The sequence below is a fragment of the Brachyistius frenatus genome, unplaced genomic scaffold (genome assembly GCF_029030835.1).
Source record: "Brachyistius frenatus isolate BFR_SWC_R1_liver_20210118 unplaced genomic scaffold, ASM2903083v1 Contig_188, whole genome shotgun sequence".
Classification (NCBI taxonomy): domain Eukaryota; kingdom Metazoa; phylum Chordata; class Actinopteri; family Embiotocidae; genus Brachyistius; species Brachyistius frenatus.
In genome coordinates, this window is record NW_027210787.1 from 676,217 (window position 1) to 697,072 (window position 20,856).

Sequence of the window (20,856 nt, forward strand, 5' to 3'; positions counted from 1 at the left end):
AAATGTGCACATGGCAATTATAATCTACAAAGTTAATAATAGCCATACAATGAGAGAGTCCAATTCATGTCACTGGACACTCTTTTTAGTTTAATATATAAATATTATAACCATATATTTTGATTTGAGAGGAAGCAGAGGGTTTGTTTAAGCCACAGATCACCTTGAATAACCCCCAGTGTGTTGCAGACAAATGGGCGACTTCCATCCACAGCTCACCTTGAAATGAGAACAAACATAACACCAGTCTGCCCATGACTTTTACCTTGTTAGACCCCCAAAGTCCACAAAACAGTGTTTTTTTTTCCGACTGCAGCTGTGAAAATGTTAGCCCTGTGGAAAAGGAGCACAGGCCTAGTGTGGTCAGTCTGCTGACTAAGTCAGACACAGATTATTTTTTTCCAGTTACTTGTCTGGGACCATTTCTATTCCTTTTTTGTACTTGACACCGTTGATATCCAGAAGTAATATGGTCCGATATTATACAATTCATGCTTGCAGGGCAAGGTCCGGAGACCATCAACCCTCAGTTTGAAAAGCCAAAATGGGACATGAATTAGTGCGAAGACAGAGGCAGTTTGATTGGCCTTTACTTAACACCCACAAATTCTATGCCAGCAGCTGAAAAGGGGTAAATATTGATAATTTAGTTATTATATTACTCGCTGCTGTGTGACAGGGTTGACGAATCAACAACTCCTGTGATTGGGCATTTGTGGTGGGCAGGAGCAAAGCTGTCACCACTGAAGGTAAATTATTAGTAAATCTTTGTAAACATGCAGTTCTTTTTATTTTTTTGATACCTGGTTTTGCAATCTCGTTTATTTACCATCACTTTTAATTATTGATTATTGAACCAAAACAGCCTTAGTAAGATTGGGTTGCTGTCCCTCTAATTGCTCTTTTGGGTTGGCTTCAGTAATTGTATGTTTATGCACGGTCTGAGGCTGCTAACATGTATTTTGGGCAAAGTAGTCAGGTGACGTGAACTCAGATTTTATTAATGTTCCCACGACACAATTTTCCCACATTTTGTTTCATTAAATCAAGAGACGTGAAAGAGGAGCTGATGTGACTGAGTACAAATATTTTCCAGGTGTCCACGACAACCACCTTAAAGTGCGGTTGTTTTCAGAACATGCGTGTTAGTGCCCAAAATCACTCCACTATATAACTTCTGCAAAACAAAGCAGTGGACATGATGGGACTTTATTCAGTTCACTTCTGGACAGAAGGGGTCTCACTTTAAAGGATTTAGAGCTCTGAAAGTTCAGCTGCATTTTTTATAGCATGTTGTTGTTGTAGTTTCATGTAGTTTACGGCCAAGAATGTAAAGTCACCAAGGAGACTGTAGTCAGATTTAATTGTGTTTTATCTGCGTTACCATTAATTCACGCTCTAATGTGTTCTGGCAGGTGTTGAGAAACATGTAAGAAGGTGTGGTAACTGTAGCTACCACTCTTGGCACCATAACAAAACTCCAACTGTGCAAAAGTAGGAGGAAATGTTTTCTTAGAACAAAAAAACCCATTGCAAAGTGGAGTTGGTTCTGGACCTTCACTGGAAATGTCTGGATAAAAAAAAAAAATGAACTAAGAGGAACACAGAGACTCAGGAGGCTGCAAGAATAAACCACTTTTATGAAATCATTGAGAAACACCTCATGCAACAACTTACTTCTCGTCCTACTCATGAAAACATCCTCTTTTGTGAAAACCTATTCATTTCTAACATTATTCAATTGTTGAATATAGTCCAATGCTGAAGCACATCAGATGCACTTGTTTTTCTCATTTTAAAAGTTAACGATGAATTTCTGACTTCCTGCTGAGTTGTATCATGTCTGCAATTCAGACTCCAGAGAAGATTTGTTTTTACTTTAGTTGTGTGGCTCCAGGGAAGAAACTGATGGTCCATTTAGGCTGAAATATCTCAACAACTGCCAGGTGTATTGCCACAACATTTTGCACACTACTGACTTCAGTGATTATTTGACTTTTCCTGTTGGCACACAAGGTTGACATTTGTGGTTCAGAGTGAAACACATCCATTGTCCACTTTTTTTTTAGGTACATCTATATTATGTAATCCAATCTGCTACAAGAGAGTGACCTATCATCTCTCTTTCTGAAGCTCAGTTTTTGGTGACATCATCAGAAATGTGTAAATTCATGTGCCTGTTATTGAATTCATAGTTAAAAGTGATGTTGTACTGACTGCGTTTTACTGCGGTGATTATGATTTTCTGAGCTGCTCATGTGCAGTGGACAGAATATTAGAAACACCTCTGAATGCAATGCAGTCCAGTGCAGCATGTACGAAATCTTAACTATGACCTAAATGCTATGATGTGTCATTTAATTTACATCTCAATCGCAACATCAGGGGAAAACAGAACTGACCATTATAGGCTCATAAAAGTTGATTTTTTTTTCTTTTTTTTTTTCTTGTTAGGTCGTAGATGTCCCTAGAGTGGACTTGGAGAGTCTTGACTCAGTGGATTGCCTATTTTTTTTACGAGCATAAGAGGATAAATTCTACTGACTTTTCTTTTGCCCCATGAGACTTTTTTCCCCTATTAATAACTTGATAAAAACATTAATTTTGCACAGACATTCATGATTAACAGAAGATGCATCCTAATACATCTCACTATTTTTGTAGTCCCACCAGGACATTGACATTTTTAGGTTTGAATGAAATACCAGGACAACTACCTGGATGGATTGTCATAATGGTAGAGAGGGTAGGTAGGTAGGTAGGTATATACTTTATTAATCCCCGAGGGGAATTTTTTTTTTAGCATACAATCTGATGGCTTTGGTAACCGTTTCATTGAGTATTTGTCCAATACTTTTGCTTTATGACCAAAATACCTGCAAAATGAATGACATTTGTATTATAAAGGCTGTTAAGGAAATGTAAGCATGCTACGGTGTTAAGGTGAACCTGGTAATTATTACCTCCTTCACTTGTGCCGCTAGCAGGGTTGTACACTTTGTTCCTTCTCAAACACAAATCAGGAAGCCCAAAATAATATAAGTAATACACAGAACTTTGAATCAGGATGCATGCTGTCCTTTCTATTTGTAACGTTTACACAAGATAATACAAAATTAACGTAGCTCTAATTTCAAACAATTATACCATGCTTATCTTAAAAACTTTTTCTCAGAGGGACTCAGGCTTGTATGAGAAAGAATTGTCTTGAGTTTCCATAATGCCACCAAATCCCTTTAAAAACTGTTTTCAGTCCTCTTTGAACTAATCAGCAGCTCAGTCTGTTTCTGAGGTAAAGTCAATTATGAGATCAAGTGTTGCAGGATGTAAACTCAGCAGCAGTGATCCTCTCTGTGAGAAAAGGAAATGAAAGTGGAAATAAAGTCTTGTGTTGTAGGATATAACAAAACAATCCTGATAATGATACCTTATGCCGCACACAGATTCACTCACAGGATGCTGTCAATTACTAAAGAGATTTGGTTTTATTCTTTGTCTTCCTCCAGTGATGGTTTGATGTCTTCGTACTTGGCAAAAGAAGTCGTTTTGATCATTTTTCCAGGTGCTCAGTTAACTCTGAAACTGCATGTGACTTTCAGGCTGTTACTGTATTTATGACTAGAGGAAGTGTAAATAGATGAACTGAACACCTGCATTCTCGTTATGCAAAAACGCTATGCAGGGGGGAAGAAGCGAAAATCTGTTCTGTGATCTTCTCTTGTTATTTCAAGCACAAATCAGCTTCGGGGTTTTACTCATGGGGACTTTCACCTGATAAAAAGGCCCAGGAGTGCAGATGTTCATTAGTTAATGACTGACATAGTTGAATTCAGGATAACTCATAATTAAAGTTTACCCACTGGTTCATGGTTAGCTTAGACTGAGGCCTGAGTGAGGTTTGGACAGGTTTTATTTTTCCAACAGGAAACCATGAGTCTGCAGCTGCTAACACACACACACAGCCTTTCACAAACACATACCTGCAGTGGTGAAACCGACCAACCCAAACCAAGATTTCCCCTGAAGCCCATGGAAAATCTGCTCCATGCAAATGTGTACATAGAGTCAGCTATGGACAGCTGTTAGTGACATGATGTGCTTGCAAAACATGGTCTTTGTTTTCCACATTAGGGCAAATAAGGTTTGGTGGTGTCAGTATGCAATTATACAGTATATAAATTACAAGATGTGATGGAAAACAAGATTAAAGAGACTACGAGCTTTGTTCTAACTGTCAAAACAACGCCTGATCATAAAACTTTAAGAAATATTAGGTTAAAAGGAAAAGATGACCTAAAAATTCGCTTTTTGAAAATTATTTTTTCTTTTGACACTGGTGAATAGAATCTGGCCGTGTATGATTTACAGTGGTGTGAAAAAGTGTTTGCCCCCTTCCTGATTTCCAATTTTTTTTGCATGTCTGTCACACTTCAATGTTTCAGATCTTCAAACAAATTTAATCAATTAATAAACAAATATTAGTCAAAGATAAACACTTTTTCACACAGGGCCATGTGGGTTTGGATTTTTTTCTCCCTTAATAATAAAAACCTTCATTTAAAAACTACATTTTGTGTTTACTTGTGTTATCTTTGACTAATATTTAAATTTGTTTGATGATCTGAAACATTTAAGTGTGACAGACATGCAAAAAAATAAGAAATCAGGAAGGGGGCAAACACTTTTTCACACCACTGTATATAAACAAACCTCACAGTCACACACACACACACACACACACACACACACACACTCTCTCGCTCTCTTCCATCCCGCCCTTTTCACTTGAATGGTATCTTAATGCATCACCTTCGACGACCCAACAGAAATGCTTCACTTTCTCAGAAAAGATATCGTTATCGCCGTCCCACCCAGGAGCTCTGCAAGGAGGTGTGTGTGCGTGTGTGGGGGGGGGGGCACAATCTATCATTTTGTGGGTAAATTACAATCAGACTTCAGCAGCAAAGCCTCTGTGCTTGTAGGAAACAATGTGACGTGAACGCTAACATCCACAATGCTTCTCCATGTGGACGCTGCCCTGGAATTGTTCCAGGAAGTATCAAAGAAATAACAAGTAACAACTGTAAAAGGTTTCCAGTAAAAACATAAAAGGAAGTAGCAACTGCTCATCTTGATAACAATAGCATACTGGCATCCATGAAAGGGCTTATGAGGAAGTAAAGTAAAAAAAAAATTTTTTTTTAAAAAGGTGGGGGATATAGAAATATCATGCATACCTATTTGGATCCCCAAAACCTAACAACCCATTTCATTTAAACTTGTCCAAAACATTTGTGTACTGTGAGGAAGTAAAAGGCAGATAACTGCAGATGATGCAATCCTCATTAGGGCATCTGCGGTCTCAGGCAGGGTTGAACTCTCTCTCTCTCTTTTTTTTTAGGTGCTGCTGCAGTTGATCGATATGCTATCTGACTCTGAACAGGGCTAAGCTCATTCACGCAGGGCTCGGCTGTGACATCTCCTCGTTACGTAATTCTGCACATAAGAGTTTCAGACAGAGGTGAACAGTGCGCCTTTAGATGGTTGTCCTTTTTTATTTTTAAGTCAGAATGAGTCAAGCTCACTTACATAGGTCACGTCATGGAGCTTTTTCTGTCTTTACCACTCTAATTTTCTAACTTAAATTTAAGAGTTTTGCTTCATGTTGATTTGTTTGGTGTATTCCAGCAATGATTATCAAGCTTCTGACTTTGCAAACTATCTTCAGTCCACATTAAAATGTTTCACTCTGATTGTATACTGTAAAATTAGACTTCAGCACATGTTCAATGAGAATAATTACACCTTGAATGGAGGGATTTCTTAATGCCATCTTGTACTTCAAAAAAAACGTTGATACCCTGAAACAGGCCTGTCCTCACATTTAAAGTCTGCCGTGCTGGCAGCTGGAAACAGCAAAACAGTGACCCCAAGTGGTTGGCACGAAGAACAACACCTAGACAAGTAAAAAAATATTTATTGGACAAAAATGTTTGCCTCATGTTCTCAGAAGCAAGTGTGCTAATAACATCATAATACATAATAAATCACTCACAAACACACACATTGATTCACACACAGCAACACTCATTACCCGACATCCACACACATCTTCACATCTGCAAACGAGTTGGGAGTTGGGAGTTTTTCGTTTTTAGTGGCTGGGTCGGAAGGGGAACGGCATCCCCGTCATGAAGGGCTGAGCGGGGTACTGAGGGTGAGAGGAGGGGTGGGTGGCCAGGGGTGTGTGGGCTGTGTGGGGTGTGTGTGTCGGGTGTGTCGGGTGTGTAGGGTGCGAGGCGATAGGTGAGTGAGCTGCGTGTGGGCTGAAGGCCAGCGGAGGGGTGTGAATGTTGTTGTAGTACATCACTGGGCCCGACAACACCAGTTGGAGCAAACTGCAAATTCAAACACACAAAAACAGCAACAAAAAAAAGAGAGAGAGAGAAAAGAAGAAATGTTAAACTGGAGCAAAAAACATTGGCGTTATGTTTCGTCACATGTTGTACATCACAGCAAAAAGCTGAGGGGGACGTAAAACAAGAGGCTCCTATCAAAACTAGACTTAAAGTTAATTGGAGACTGTTTTGTCATTGAGGGACACAAAGCTCTGACTTCTATAAACATGATGATTTACTGTATGAAAGATGGGTCAGTCAGAATTTGAAACGATGTTTGTATACAGTAGATTACTAGACTATAAAAGTATGTGTGTGAGGAACAAATCTGATTGTCGTACTTTCTGTCAGGGTGCTTGCTATAAATATGTTGATGGTTCTAAAACTGATCCGTTTGTGTTGTCAGCGCTCCTGAGCCGCAAGAGGATGAAAAGACCCTCATTTTCAAAAGACAAAGTAAACTAAAATAACTTATCTCTTCATTAGAAATTACACGGATTTGTCTTAAACTTTACAGGAATTTAAACTGTATTTTTGTTGTTGTTAAAGTTACAAAGTTGTAAAGTATTGTTTAAATAAAATGGCTTTATTTTTTAGGCTTCATTCGGTGGGGAAGTTTCAGACTTCAGCTCAGCACCACGCGCTGTCTTTAACCGGTACAACGAGTGTACAACTGTACAGCGTAGAATGAGCCACAGTGGGGTTTGCTGTTCAAATGAGGCTATTGATTATTAGATGGTACATTTATGTCATTTTACAAATGAAATCCTAAAGTGTAGTGTACAATTCTGGATTAAAAAAAAAAAGAAAGAAGAAAAAAAAGAAATTCCAGTGATGATGTTCTCAAGGCGATGCACTTATTGGTTCTTACTTGTTGTGAGGGAGACGGGAACAGATGGCTCTCAGGTCCTCTGTTAAGACAATACCATGTGTTATAAGCACTCAAACACCACAGTGCAATAAGACAATTTATAACCAATTAATACTTCTATTATTCACTTAGAGCTGAAATCTGTAGCTGATCACACGTTGTTTCCCTCAACAGGTGTACAGCAAAGAAGGAGGAGTGGTTGGAAAAGGTTTTTGTAGAAGCCTGAAGTTCATTTGAGTTCCAGTCCCTATACAAATTAGCTAAGAAGCTGTCACACTACTTGATCTGGTACTTGCATAGTTGATGCAAAAATGTGGGCCCCTCTGGACTAATGACATTTTGATAACATATTGTTATCTACAGGTATTTAAAATATCTAAAAAAAAAAAATGCACCTGTCTTCAAATGTCAATACAGTGATAGTTTTTACTTCTTAAAGTTATTTATTTATTTTTTTTAACTAATTGTAGTTTGTGTAAAAGACTAAGCACCCACGTACTTGTACCTACAGCTGTAGGTTCTGTTTTTGAGGGTAAAAGGGAGCTTTGTACATTATTATTATTTTGTTGTCTTTCGTAGACATCACAGCGCAGACTAACAGGACGGAGAGAAATCAAGCACGTGCATGGAGCTGGATTTGAAAAGCTGACTATCTGTCAAATCGATTTCTAATTTTAAGCCTTAAAACATAACTACTGTTCCCTTTGACACAAGTAGATATCTAATGCCTCTCCTCTACCCATTTTTCTTGCCTCTACTTTTGTAACACTTGTATTTCCCCATCAGCCATCTCCACTCTTACCTCTGGAGCAGAGCAGGGCTCCGCTGGCCATGGCCACCTGCAGGGCCTGCGCCAGCCGGTCAAGGGCCAGCTGGGACAATGCGTGCGTGTCTGTTGACGACTTGTGTGTGTGTTTGTCGGCCTGGTCCAATAGGCGGGAAAGGTCAGAGGTCAGCGCAGCCAAAGAGTCCATTTGAAGCAGCGCCAGGAGACCGTAAAGCCCCTTCTCATTGAGTATGGTGGGCAAAAGCATGAAGACCTAAACGAGGCAGAAGATGGACGATGATTTGGGAAAACAGTTTGATAACCTTACCTGTGCATGATGTAGGGATTTTGTGCACTGTGTGTATATATAATATATATCTATCTATATATATATATATATATATATATATATATATATATATATATATATATATATATATCATAACTTGTATAAGACAATAATGTATCTAAACACACACCTGTAGGACACTTAAATGCAGTGCAGAGAAGAGAGGCCCCGCCTCCGGCTCACTCTCGGGGCTTCCATTGGTCAGCGCCGGCTTCTTGTCTCCCCTGTAGGCCAGCGGTGCTTTGATGCACCAGCGAACCAACCCTCCTAACGGCGTGACATCGAGTGAGCTCATTGGTTGGCTGCTAGAGATGGGGGTGTTCAGGAAGGTGATCAGGACTAGGCGAGGGTCATCTTGGATCCACGACACGATCATCTGGAGGAGTTCTAGCGGAGGCGTGAGCTCCTCTGAAAACACACGCACATAAAATGACACGTCACATTCCCAAAGCCAAAAATAAAACCTTTTATCTAAAAAGGTCACGTCTCGTTTCATGGAGGTTTTTGAAATGTGTTTTTTTTTTTAACTTCCGTGTCATCCTGAAGTACCTGAGGTGAGGTCATAGAGGGTGGTGACAGCAGTGATAAACTGGCAGCAGAAACGTGGACTCGCGCTGTGGATGTTCTGCAGGGTCGACACAGAGCCCGGTACCAGACTGCAGTAATCATCTACCAACACCTGAGCCAGGCGTACGCAGTACACACGATGGGTTCTCTGCACGTCACAAACACACGCAGAGGCTTATTACCAGCACATCACTCACTCACAGATCCACAGAAACACTCAGGAGTCCGAATGTCAACACAAACTGGACATGCGTCTTCACACACACATTTAAAAGGACATTTAAATACGCGTGTTTTGATTCCTCACCTGTGACCACGTGGCGGCACACTCCAAGATGGGAACCCTGCCCACTGCGATTGCCATGGAGACCAGCTTGCCCAGCAATGACATGCGACTTTCGTCCGCCTGGTTGCCTTGGAGATTAAAGAGGGCAGAGAACATGAGCTGGCGGACGGTGTCACGACTCTGCTCCTGAAAACAGCTGCACATGATCTCCAGCAGCTGGAGCTCCTGCAGGGCACTCATCCTCTGAAAGAAAGAAAAAACAAAAACAAACACAAGACACCTGTTACTGGCTGTCCACATGTGTGTGTGTATTAATTTAGTTTAATCATGCCCAAGCATGTTGGGGTCACGTCTGACCCTGGCTGGCGCGTTTCTGTCCTTGGGTGCATGCAGAATGAACTCCTCCACCAGCTCCAGGGTCTTCGAGTCGACCTGAGGAGGCTGCCGGCCGGACTGCACCATGTTAGAAATGTAAATGTCCAGGTGGTACAGCAGCTCCTTGGCTGCACTCAGGACATCCCGCGGCAGCAGCGACTGACGGATGTCGCCCATCACAACCTGGAAGAGACACAGAGCAAGACAATCTTTCGTCTTCAGTTCAAACAAAGTGCATTATTGACAAGTCCGGAGTGACGCGGGGAGAGAAGGTGCTGAAATCGGTGTAATTAATAAGTTTGCAACCGTCAAGTTTTGCACCCGGGGGTTATAAATGATGTCGTGAAGACAAGCAAGCTAAATGCGACGGAGCTGTGCCACAACGATGCACTCGTTCTTGCTTGTTTATGCACCAAACAGGCTCCACATCCACATCAGGTCCGTCGGTCTCCTCCATCCTGCAGCCACGCTGCAGCTAGTAGCAGCCCAGGTTAGCCGAAGCGGCTGTTTACGGTCCCGTGATGAAGCTCATCAGCGTCAGTTATCTTTGGGGGCATTTTAGAAAACACGTGTAAAGCTCTTACCTCTGTAAAAAAAAAAAAAAAAGAAGAAGAAGAAGCTGTTAATTCACCTAATAAATGACCCGAAGACGAGACTAGCGAAACGTCTCACGACGACGACGGAGCTGCTTCCTGTCGCTACGGTGGCCTGCGTGGGATCAAAACCGCTGCTTCTGCAGGTCCGCGTGACTTTGATCAACAACCGTCAGTCATCGCAAGTATTCGTGCACGAGCCACATCAACATTAAATTATTTTACATTTTACATTTATCTTTTATTTCCTATGTAAGCAGAACATTTAGCATCATTTAGCCTACAACAATCAACAAAATGACCCGCAGCTGTGTTCAACCAAAATCTATTTTTATTTTCATATCTTTTGGGATCATTGGTGACAAAGGAGGCTGTGAGGGTTTCTTTAAAGAATGATGACCAACGATCCCCCTAAAAAAATATAAAAATATAGAAATAAAATAGAACTTGGTTGAACACAGCTGCGGGTCGTTTTGACAGGAGGGTTAAAATTAAAGAAGATTAAAAACAACAACAACGAGTTGTTTGTTTATTTATGTTAGACTAAGTTTGTCAACATTATTTTTTTTAAGTTACATTTTTATTATTTTTCTGTCATGCAGAATTGCATATTTTCTTGGATCCATACATTTACGTTGCAGCTTTTGATGCAACACCCGTTTAGGCTTCTTCAGAGTTAATGGTCGGAGTAAATAAACCCTCCGTGAACTGGGGAGCCGCATGTTTGGGTGTAGGGATGCTGGATATGTTCGTTGTGTCATGTTAAATAAGGGCTGACTCGCTCCAAGAAACCTGACTTTAAAAATAGTGGGGTGATTGCGGACCAAAATATTTCCTACACAGCATATCATTCTCATATTGTTGAGAATCTCTATATACTTTTGTTTTCTATTTAGTGAAACCTACTAAATATACAGGAATACAAACACATCCAGGCAAACTGTTGTTATCAGGCTGTGCAGAAACTCGGCTATAAAACATATTGAAAAACACTTCTATGTAGCGTAATCCTTTATAATCTACACAGGGGCGCGCTCGCCAGGCACAGGACCGCCTGATGGGGAAAAACAGCGGTGCACACTCTGCTGCGCGCTCCCGGCAGCACTTCGGTCTTGCACTTTTCCCCGTCCCGTCGAGAGATCCCAAGCAGCCCGCGGGATGACCATCAACACCCTGGATAAAGGAGGGTGGCACCGGGAACAAATTACATGCTTTCGAAAGGTAGGGTCGTACGACTCTGTGTTCTCTGATTTTCTTTTTATTATGTGACATTTTATACTGTAAGCCTGGATGCAAATACAACGCAATCCTTCATGAGTCCGAGAACATATCTGAACGAGCTCCAAAATGACAACAAATGAGTGTAAAACAGGGTAGAACATATGATATGATCATTGTTATTCTTTATTTCTGACTTATTTATGTGCGTGTTGACTGAAGTCTTCTGTATTGTGTGTATCTGAATGTTCACGTGTGTGTGTGTGTGTGTGTGTGTGTGTGTGTGTGTGTGTGTGTGTGTGTGTGTGTGTGTGTGTGTGTGTGTGTGTGTGTGTGTGTGTGTGTGTGTTTCCCTGACAGATGGAGAAAATGATTGTGGCCATGCAGGACCCTGACATGGGCATGAAGATGAGAAACCAAAGGCTCCTCATCACTGTCATCCCACACGCCATGACAGGTGTGTGTATTCTTATATTTATATGATATATTTATATGTATGTGTGTGTGCGTGTGTGTCCCTTTATGTCAGTGTTCATTTAAATCTATGTGCATGTGTGAACTGGCACATTGCAGCTTGCTTTTGTCCCAGTGGTCATACATAATGCAGCAGTAAATTTTGGAGAATACTGTGTGCTTTGCAGAGTGGTTGGAGGAACTAACCCCCCCCTCCTCTCCCCCCCATATTTATTTCTGTCTCTTTCTATTGTTTTGTAGGTCATGATATAATTACCTGGCTGATCCAGAAATACTGTATCTGTGAGGAGGGTGAGTACATGTCTTGATACAGTGTACTGTACATTGTGTGTGTGAGATAAAGGACTTTGAAGGACCTGCTGTAATTTTCGGTCTCAGTGTGCCTGGCTTGTTGTGGTGTTGCTAGTGTGTTGCCAGGATATGGTGTTTTCTCTCCAGCTGACGTAGTAGTGATTTATGTGTGTATTGGGGGAGGTTGCTATTACCTGTAAACAGGAATGGGGTGAGCCCCAGTGGGTCCAAGTTTGATTAACTCACCTGATGATCTGGGTTTGATTAGTGTCCCTGTGGAGGTCTGCGCCTCGGGGATTTTGAACCAAATTAGGAGTTGGAAAAAAATAGCCTGCTGGTCCCTTTTGCCTCAGAGTAGACTAAAGGAGAAAGTGGAGTCAGTTAGCAAAGGGGGGAGAGAGAGAGAGAGAGAGAGAGAGAGTGCGAAGAGTTGATTAAATTGCACTGCACAGCTTTTTTTGGTAGCTGTCAGTTATAAAAGTAGGGCTCTTTAACAAATGAGGAGACTGATGAGGCATTTCATCACTGGAACAAAGCCTTGATTTGAGAGATTGCTGACGGTGTGCATGTGTTCGATCAAAAACAAAATGTGCATGACAAACAGGGCCAACAGCATTTTGCCAATTATGATCATTTGTTTTTTCCACAATTAGTTAGTTCAGTTGAAAGCTTCAGTGCCGATGACGTCAGCATGTCTCTCGTGCGTCACCAAACGTGATTTAGAGATGATAAAAATCTTTGTTAATTCTTAAAGCGATAGTGAGGAACTTTTACATATAAATGAACGAGTTTTTGGACTAAAAATGAAACGAGTTCACACAGTACCAATTAAGCCTATCACCATCAGATAAATCTCTGTCTTGTGTCGGCTGTATAAATGTTTACTGCTCTGTAGGAAGAGCAATGCACACCAGACACTTCCACCGGCCGAGTTAGCCAACTTCCAGTTCGGTGCCTTAATATGACTTGTGATGTGCGATATAAAAAAAAAAAAATTAAAATGTAATTACTGTTACAAACAAAATGTTATGTGAGCACCATTAAAAAGTTATGATTTTTTTCTACTCTGAAGAAGACTAATCTAAAACACAGTCCAGTGATAAGTTTGGGACTTCTTCTGTGGTGTTTAACAGAAGCTCTGCACCTCGGTGACATGCTGGTGAGATACGGATATATTTATCCTCTCAAAGAGCCAAGATCCCTCGTTTTACGGCCTGATGAGTCGCCCTACCGCTTCCAGGTCAGACAATCATCCCTCCCACAGTGTGTTTCATTCTACCTCCATCTATCTTTGACTAAACTGTCACTTTCTCTCCATCAGTGTCTGTCTCGCTTTTTTCACTCTCAGTCCATTAGCCCACTTTATAATCCCTCATCCATCTGCCACTCTCTGCTGCCACTTTTTCATCACCTGCTTCAACATCAGTCTCAAACCAAAAATATATATATATTTATATTTATATCACTTGTTTTTCTCAGACCCCTTACTTCTGGACTAGCACGCGGTGGCCTGCCTCAGAGCTGGACTATGGTAAGAAAAGAGAAGAGGGTAGGAAGGGGTTGGACAAGGCGTGAGGAGGGTGGGCACAGATGCAATACCTCTTTATATATTTGATTGTGAGGTAAAACAACCATTTTTCACTTGTTATATTGCATATATTGTATAAACCAAACATACTACTCTATTTAAGAATGTTTTAAAAGAGTCATGCTAAGCACTTACAGGTACCTTAAGTGAAACAGATGATCTTAACCTCTGTTTTCACATCTTTCTTTGCTGTTGTTTTCCTCCCATCAGCAATCTATTTGGCTAAAAAGAACATAAGAAAGCAAGGAGAACTGATGGAATATGAAAAGGTGAGGAAAGAGTGTGTGTATAAGTGTCTAAGAGGCAGAGGCTGGTGTGTGTGTGTGTGTGTGTGTGTGTTATGAATTATACAGTAGCAAGATTGGGGCAAGAGGCCCAAGTCCTATTTGCCCTTCCTTCCTTCCTTCCTTTTTCTCCTCTTTGTTTTTTTAAAAAATTTTTTAGGAGAGGTACAGTGTGTTGCACAAGAGGATCAACCACACATGGGACTTTGTGGTGATGCAAGCCAGAGAGCAACTCAGGTACATTCACACATGCACCAACACACAATTACACACGTACACAAACTAACTCTGATTTATGTTCAGAGCGTCCAAACAGAGGCGGAAGGCTGATCGCATTGTTCTAGAATGTCAGGAGCAGTCGTACTGGCTCATCAACAGACCCCCGGTAGGTCCACTGTTACTGCGCTATACTATACTTACTGTACTATACTATATACTGTACTGCACTATACTGTACTGTACTATACTATATTATACTGTACTATACTATATACTGTACTGCACTATACTGTACTACAATGTACTGAATTATACTATATAATACTGTAGTGTTCTATACTATATATACACACTATACTGCACTGTACTATACCGCAATATTTACTGTACTCCACTATATAGTGTACACTATACTATACTGGACTATGCTACACTCTACTGAACTATATATTGTACACTATACTATATACACTGTACTGAACTACGCTATACTCTACTGGACTATATATTGTACACTATACTATATACACTGTACTGCACTATACTATATTGTATTGTACAGGACTTTGCTAGACTCTTCTGCACTATATACGGTACACTATACTATACTGCACGACACACTATACTACACTACATTTACTGCTCTGTATATTGTACACTATAATACACTGCAACGTATACTATACTGCACTATATAATATACCCGATACTATACTGTTATATGCTGCATCATAATGCACTATACTGAACTGCACAATACTTCACTATACTGTACCATACACTACAATATACTTTTGTACTGCACTTTATACCAGACTTTATTGCATTATCCTGCAATATCTACACAATGCTATACTATAGTATGCTATACTGTACCATACTGCATTTTATATACACTCCACAATGTAATTTGATCCATCCATAGCCATATAATACTATACTGCTATTTAAAGGCTATATCACAGCAGATAAAACAGTCTGAGGTCCCACTAATGTTCATCCACAGTCCCTTCTGCCTCCTGCATGAAATATTCAACTTATCCGGTAAAAGCCTCAGCTGGCAAACGGAGAAACAGAGAGAGGAGGAAGAGAAACTGGGAGAGAGGGAGGGAGCGAGGAGGAGGAGGAGAAACTGGGAGAGAGGGAGAGAGAGAGGAGGAGGAGGAGAAACTGGGAGAGAGGGAGGGAGCGAGAAGGAGGAGGAGAAACTGGGAGAGAGGGAGAGAGAGAGGAGGAGGAGGAGAAACTGGGAGAGAGGGAGGGAGGGAGAGAGGAAGGGAGAGAGGAGGAGGAGGAGAAACTGGGAGAGAGAGAGAGAGGGAGGGAGAGAGGAGGAGGAGAAACTGTGAGAGAGAGAGAGAGAGAGAGAGAGGAGGAGGAGAAGAAACTGGGAGAGAGGGAGGGAGCGAGGAGGAGGAGGAGAAACTGGGAGAGAGGGAGAGAGAGAGGAGGAGGAGGAGGAGAAACTGGGAGAGAGGGAGGGAGAGAGGAGGAGGAGAAATTGGGAGAGAGAGAAGGAGAGGGGAGGAGGAGGAGAAACTGGGAGAGAGAGGGAGAGAGGAGGAGGAGGAGAAACTGGGAGGGAGGGAAAGGGGAGGAGGAGGAGAAACTGGGAGAGAGAGAGAGGGAGAGAGGAGGAGAAACTGGGAGAGAATGAAAAACCTTCTACTCCACATCCTTTATGTGTTACCTGAACAACGAGACAAACAGACGGAGAGAAAAGATCGAAGGGGAAACAAAAAGTGGGGAGTAGTAGGGAAAGGGATGATGGGAAGTGTAGAGAGGGCGAAGCAGAAGACGGGGGTTTGGAGCAGGTACTCCATCTTGTCTTGACCTTATGAATTAGGTATGAGTGCTTGGAGAAAAAGAAAGAAACCGAGAAATATAAGTCAGAGCTAGTGGAACGGAAAGCTGGAGGAGGAATAAGTGCTCACACACATTTTCTTATTGTGTATTTTTTTTTATTTCAGCCTGGGGTGCATAATGTGTTGGACGTCGGTCTCGAGCGACCGAATAGCTTCAGCTCACGAGTTACGCTGGTCAGTGACTTCACAATTCTTCAGCTCCTTTTTTATGTTACCTCTCTGACCTGATGTGATAACACATCTATATACTCTCTGTCTCTGCTCTCCATATTTTATTGTTTTCCCTCTTTCTTGCTACTGGGATTTTTGAAAGTAAGTGTACAAGTGAGCTGAACAATGACATTATAATATTTTTAAAATTATACATTGAGGTTAAATTTTTTTTATTAAGGTCCACATGGAAATTATGTCTGATTGAACAAATCTCAAATAGCAGCAGTTCACAAAAATATCCAACTGCAATGATAAATATATTATTCTAAGACCAGTATACAGTACATTCCTCATCAGACTATGTCATATATTAATATTTAAAGCCATTGTGTGTGTTTGAACACAGGGAAGCAGTCTTCAACTATTGATAGGGCTGTATAAAATGAACATGAGATATACACACTGTATATAAATGTACAATGCAGTCAGTGTGTGACCTCATATGATGACACTGTGTTCCTCTTTACAGAACTAGAACAGTGACTACTACAAAAGAGAGGTAAATATCATCATTTAGGTGCAATCACTTTAAGTGCATTAAGTGTATATATTACAGTGTGTACACTTGTATGTGGGACTTCTGCCTTTGTTGACAGATTGACACGAGTAGAAGGGCCCTTGGAAGGAACCGTGTGAAGTCATCTATCTGCCTGGAAGGGTATGTGTCCGTTTGATGACACGCACACTGACGTGCACACACAGACGTGCACACACAGACGTGCACACACAGACACACAGCTTACTGCTCCCACTATAGGAGCCACTAATGGATGCTTCCTGAGGCAAGTTGGAATTAGTGGCCATTAACTCTTATGATCTGCAGCTCTAATACAATAATACTGTGTGTGTGTGTGTGTGTGTGTGTGTGTGTGTGTGTGTGTGTGTGTGTGTGTGTGTGCACGTGTGCGCGTGCGTGTGCAGGTTTCTGAAATACAGCGAGCAGTACCAGAACCACGATCCCATTATGCAGGGCTGCCTTCCCAGTAACCCCTGGATCTCTGATGACACTGCACACTGGACGATGAACTCAGAAATGTGAGACAATAGAAACACACAAACTCAACAGTCAACTATAGCAGTTCACACACTCAAAAAAAAACTTATTTAGCTTTTGTTGCATCTCACTTTGTTTAAATTTTACAGTTGTGTCTGGATGTACCTCTGAGTGTCTTTTTTTCCATGTGTTCTTTGTGCGTTTCGTTGAGCAGGGTGCCCACACCAACACGTCTTCGAGTTGAGTGTTGGAGCTTCAGCTTCATGGAGCTTCTCAATGACGACATGGGCAAGAGGGAGTTCATGACCTACCTGGAGAAAGAGTTTAGTGGTGAGGAAGAGTAATGAAAATGTTGGACTGTAATGAAATAGTTTCCCACAGTGTGTGTGATTTACAATACCAAAAAAAAAAAAAAAAAAAAAAAATCCATTTAAATGTTATTCATATGATTCTCATTTTTAGTCAGAATTTCATTATCTTCCCTCATGACATTTTCCAATCCTAAGAGAGAGAGATGGGAAAGACAAGACAAAAGAAGAAGAATTTCATGACATGGTTAACTGAGAAGGTTGCAACGAGTAGATAAGAAAAAATAGAGAGGAGTGAGGAAAGTCCATGACAGATTTAAGAGATACAGCAGAGGAAGGCAGAGAACAAAAAGGTAGGAGAGGGGTTTTCTCATCTGTGCAGGCGTACCGATGAGATATTGCCAGGAGCCAAAGTTTTCCACAGAGGCCATCCACGCTATAAAAAGTCTCCCAATGCGTGTCATTTGTGTGCGTGCGTGTGTGTGTGTGTGCGCGCGTGCGTGCGTGTGTGTGTGTGTGTGTGTGTGTGTGTGTGTGTGTGTGTGTGTGTGTGTGTGTGTGTGTTCTCAGCGGAGAACCTGTGTTTCTGGCAGGCATGTGAGGACATCAGACACGGAGAAAGTTCCAAGATTGTAGAAAAAGTGGAGGAGATCTACAAGTAAGTGCACAAACGAGCCGAACAAGTCGCTCGTATATGACTTCATCCGATGACGATGCTCTCACTCCTTTGTGTGTCTCCAGGAACTTCCTGGCTCCTGGAGCCGCCCGCTGGGTCAACATCGACAGCAAGACAATGGATAAAACTTTACACGGGATCAAACACCCACATCGCTTTGTCATGGATGATGCGCAGATGCACATCTACTTCCTCATGAAGAAGGTCTGACCCCCGACTCATTCATTGCAGTTTAATGGCACTCAATTAAACTTGAATATTGATTCCACATCAATCTTATGCTTCGTCACAGACTAAATCTGACATTACCCCCCTCCCCCACCATATTTGTGTGTTATGTTAGGATCATTGTTTTTTGTGACTGTGTTCTTGGTGTTTACTCTCATCATCCCTCTTGTGTTGTTGATGTTTGTGATGAATCCTTAATTACATCAAATAAATGTAAATCACTATCTAACTAAAACTAGTAAAGGGCACTGATCCTAAAGATTGCCAGTTCAATCCCGAGGTCCTTCTATCCACATGCTTGAGTGTCCTTGGGCAAGACACTGAACCCCAAGGTGCTCCTGTTTCCAGGCGAGCGCCTTGCGTCGCACCATTCCTGTGTGAATGGGAGGGAAATTGTAAAACCGCTCTGGTGAAAAAGCACTTTACATGTGCAGGCCATTTACCTTTTACATGGCTCGAAAAGGCAACTTAATTAAGTTTAAGTTGAGTGGTTCCACTCACAGCTTCGGGCTCTGTAACACATGGAGCATCTAATGGAAATTTGTAAGGTGCTCTTATGGAAATCCTTTGGACAAACATAATTACGAAGACATACTTTTTGTCATCTTCAGGGGCTCGTGCAAGTTTTTATTTTCCTTTCTATGAACTAAACTCTCACATGCTGTGTGTGTGTGTGTGTGTGTGTGTGTGTGTGTGTGTGTGTGTGTGTGTGTGTGTGTGTGTGTATTTAGGACTCTTACCCAAGGTATCTGAAATCTGACCTGTACAAAAACATGCTGGCTAAAGCTATCGTCCCCCAGGAAACGAAGAAAAGGTGACATTTTATATTAGCTACCCTGTCATTGCCATGTATTTATTCGGCACATCCCTCTTTACCTTTTCTTCTTCTTCCTCTCTTTCCTCTCAGTGTGTTCCCCTTCATGAGACGCCAGCGGCATGCTAGCCCCTCCCCTGCTCAGGCTGTCACCCAGGCAACGGAGGAAGACGGGCTTGCCAAGGGAGCGGGGCAAGCAGGTACCAACTCTGTGGCTGGGGCCCAGGCCTGATGGCGGGCCCAAAAAAAAAAAAAAACGTGTCAGACTCAGAAATCACTTCATTGTCTCGGTCGGTCACCACAGCAACCATCTGAGGATTTCTCTTCTGCTTTTTTTTTGTTTTCTTGTCAAGTCAAACCAGAGCTTTACTTTCACCGCTGCTATATTAAGAGTTAGGATTTCAGCTTCCTGTTGGAGAGCAGGTGTTAGTTACTGCATACCTCAGCAGCATCACATCTGAGGAGAGGAAAGAGCTTTTTAGTGCAGCCTTTATTCATCCAGCATCCCATCTCAGCCCAAAAAGTGTGTGGAATTATTTAATTATTATCCCTTATGTCAAATGTTCCTTTCCCCCTCGAAACCATCAGATACCTTTAACATAGAAGATTCTGTTTCTTACTAGCAGGTTTAGGTAAAGGGGTAGTTCATGGAGAGTAGAGGTGTGTGTAGTCAGAAGTCTGCCTCAGCATGTCTGTGATTCTCGTACAGTTTTGCATGTCTGGTTCATTCCACGCTGAAGCATCATGCTGTATATGTTGTTGCTGTTTGGCTCAAGCACGTTTTCATCCCAATAAAATGTCACAACAGCAGTCGGTGTTGTACTGTGCCCTCAGCTCTGCTTGCTGTGAACATCGGTGAGTGGGTGTGGATCTGTGATGCAGCTTTCGATCTACTTTCCTTTGACTTTCTCTCTTCTCTGTCTTTCATACGTACATCTATTTGTTTGTAGGCGTTACTGTTCATTTCAAACTTATTACATGGTTTGTGTTAGGATTTATTAAATCCCATATGTGAAGACTAACTCAAGAAGTACGAAGGAATTTAAGCATCCAACAAATAAGAAGCTTATCAAATACAATTTATACTGAAAAAAAAAATTAAACTTGTGTGCCTACCCATGATGCCGTAATTCAACCATGACAAAGTTACTTCCACAAGATGCTATAATGAAAATTGTTTACAAAAAATATCAGCTCTGATCTGTTTATGATGAAGCCATTTGTCTATGCATGCAGTTTTTTTTTTCTATCCCTTCTGATCTCTGTTTGGACAAAAGTTCTCCTTTCCTATTACTTCTTGATCTAATTGTAAATCTTTTGTGTAAACTACCTCCCTTCTGTCCATCATCGGTCCTGAGAGCTGCAGTTTCTTCTCCAGGTATGGCTCCCTCTACTGGCTGCGTGTGGTCAAAGTAACACAAGCGTTTGTACTCCTGGAAAAATCACAATTTGGGACTCTTTATCACAGTTTATGGTCTG

At 41.5% G+C, this 20,856-nt stretch overlaps 2 protein-coding genes across 2 annotated transcripts; one reads left to right on the forward strand and one right to left on the reverse strand.

The window, feature by feature from the left end:
- Positions 1-5,961: 5,961 nt before the first annotated feature.
- ints15 (integrator complex subunit 15) lies at positions 5,962-10,316 on the reverse strand. The gene is made up of 8 exons (XM_069718198.1): positions 10,244-10,316; positions 9,595-9,795; positions 9,259-9,480; positions 8,934-9,099; positions 8,515-8,792; positions 8,072-8,309; positions 7,270-7,309; positions 5,962-6,398 (listed from the first exon to the last, which is right to left on the reverse strand). Exons 2-8 carry the CDS (start codon positions 9,787-9,789, stop codon positions 6,155-6,157), a joined length of 1,383 nt encoding a protein of 460 aa, XP_069574299.1. The 5' UTR covers positions 9,790-9,795; positions 10,244-10,316; the 3' UTR covers positions 5,962-6,154.
- On the forward strand, positions 10,267-20,612 carry rgs11 (regulator of G protein signaling 11). The gene is made up of 18 exons (XM_069718197.1): positions 10,267-10,351; positions 11,233-11,426; positions 11,784-11,880; positions 12,138-12,188; positions 13,322-13,428; positions 13,668-13,719; positions 13,987-14,045; positions 14,221-14,297; positions 14,364-14,445; positions 16,250-16,318; positions 16,833-16,856; positions 16,954-17,015; positions 17,279-17,392; positions 17,566-17,681; positions 18,230-18,317; positions 18,401-18,539; positions 19,295-19,377; positions 19,471-20,612. The coding sequence occupies exons 2-18, from the start codon at positions 11,364-11,366 to the stop codon at positions 19,607-19,609; spliced, it is 1,422 nt and encodes a 473-aa protein (XP_069574298.1). The 5' UTR covers positions 10,267-10,351; positions 11,233-11,363; the 3' UTR covers positions 19,610-20,612.
- The last annotated feature ends 244 nt before the right edge of the window (positions 20,613-20,856 follow it).

Bases quoted from the DNA above. Each gene is read 5' to 3' on its own strand.
- ints15 (XM_069718198.1), bottom strand. From the start codon at position 9,789: ATGGGCGACATCCGTCAGTCGCTGCTGCCGCGGGATGTCCTGAGTGCA. The intron at 9,100-9,258 runs GTGAGGAATCAA...TGTGACGTGCAG, and splicing joins GTGCCGCCACGTGGTCACAG to AGAACCCATCGTGTGTACTG. The intron at 8,310-8,514 runs GTGTGTGTTTAG...TGCCTCGTTTAG, and splicing joins TGCATTTAAGTGTCCTACAG to GTCTTCATGCTTTTGCCCAC.
- rgs11 (XM_069718197.1), top strand. From the start codon at position 11,364: ATGACCATCAACACCCTGGATAAAGGAGGGTGGCACCGGGAACAAATT. The intron at 16,857-16,953 runs GTAAATATCATC...CTTTGTTGACAG, and splicing joins GTGACTACTACAAAAGAGAG to ATTGACACGAGTAGAAGGGC. The intron at 17,016-17,278 runs GTATGTGTCCGT...GTGCGTGTGCAG, and splicing joins TCATCTATCTGCCTGGAAGG to GTTTCTGAAATACAGCGAGC.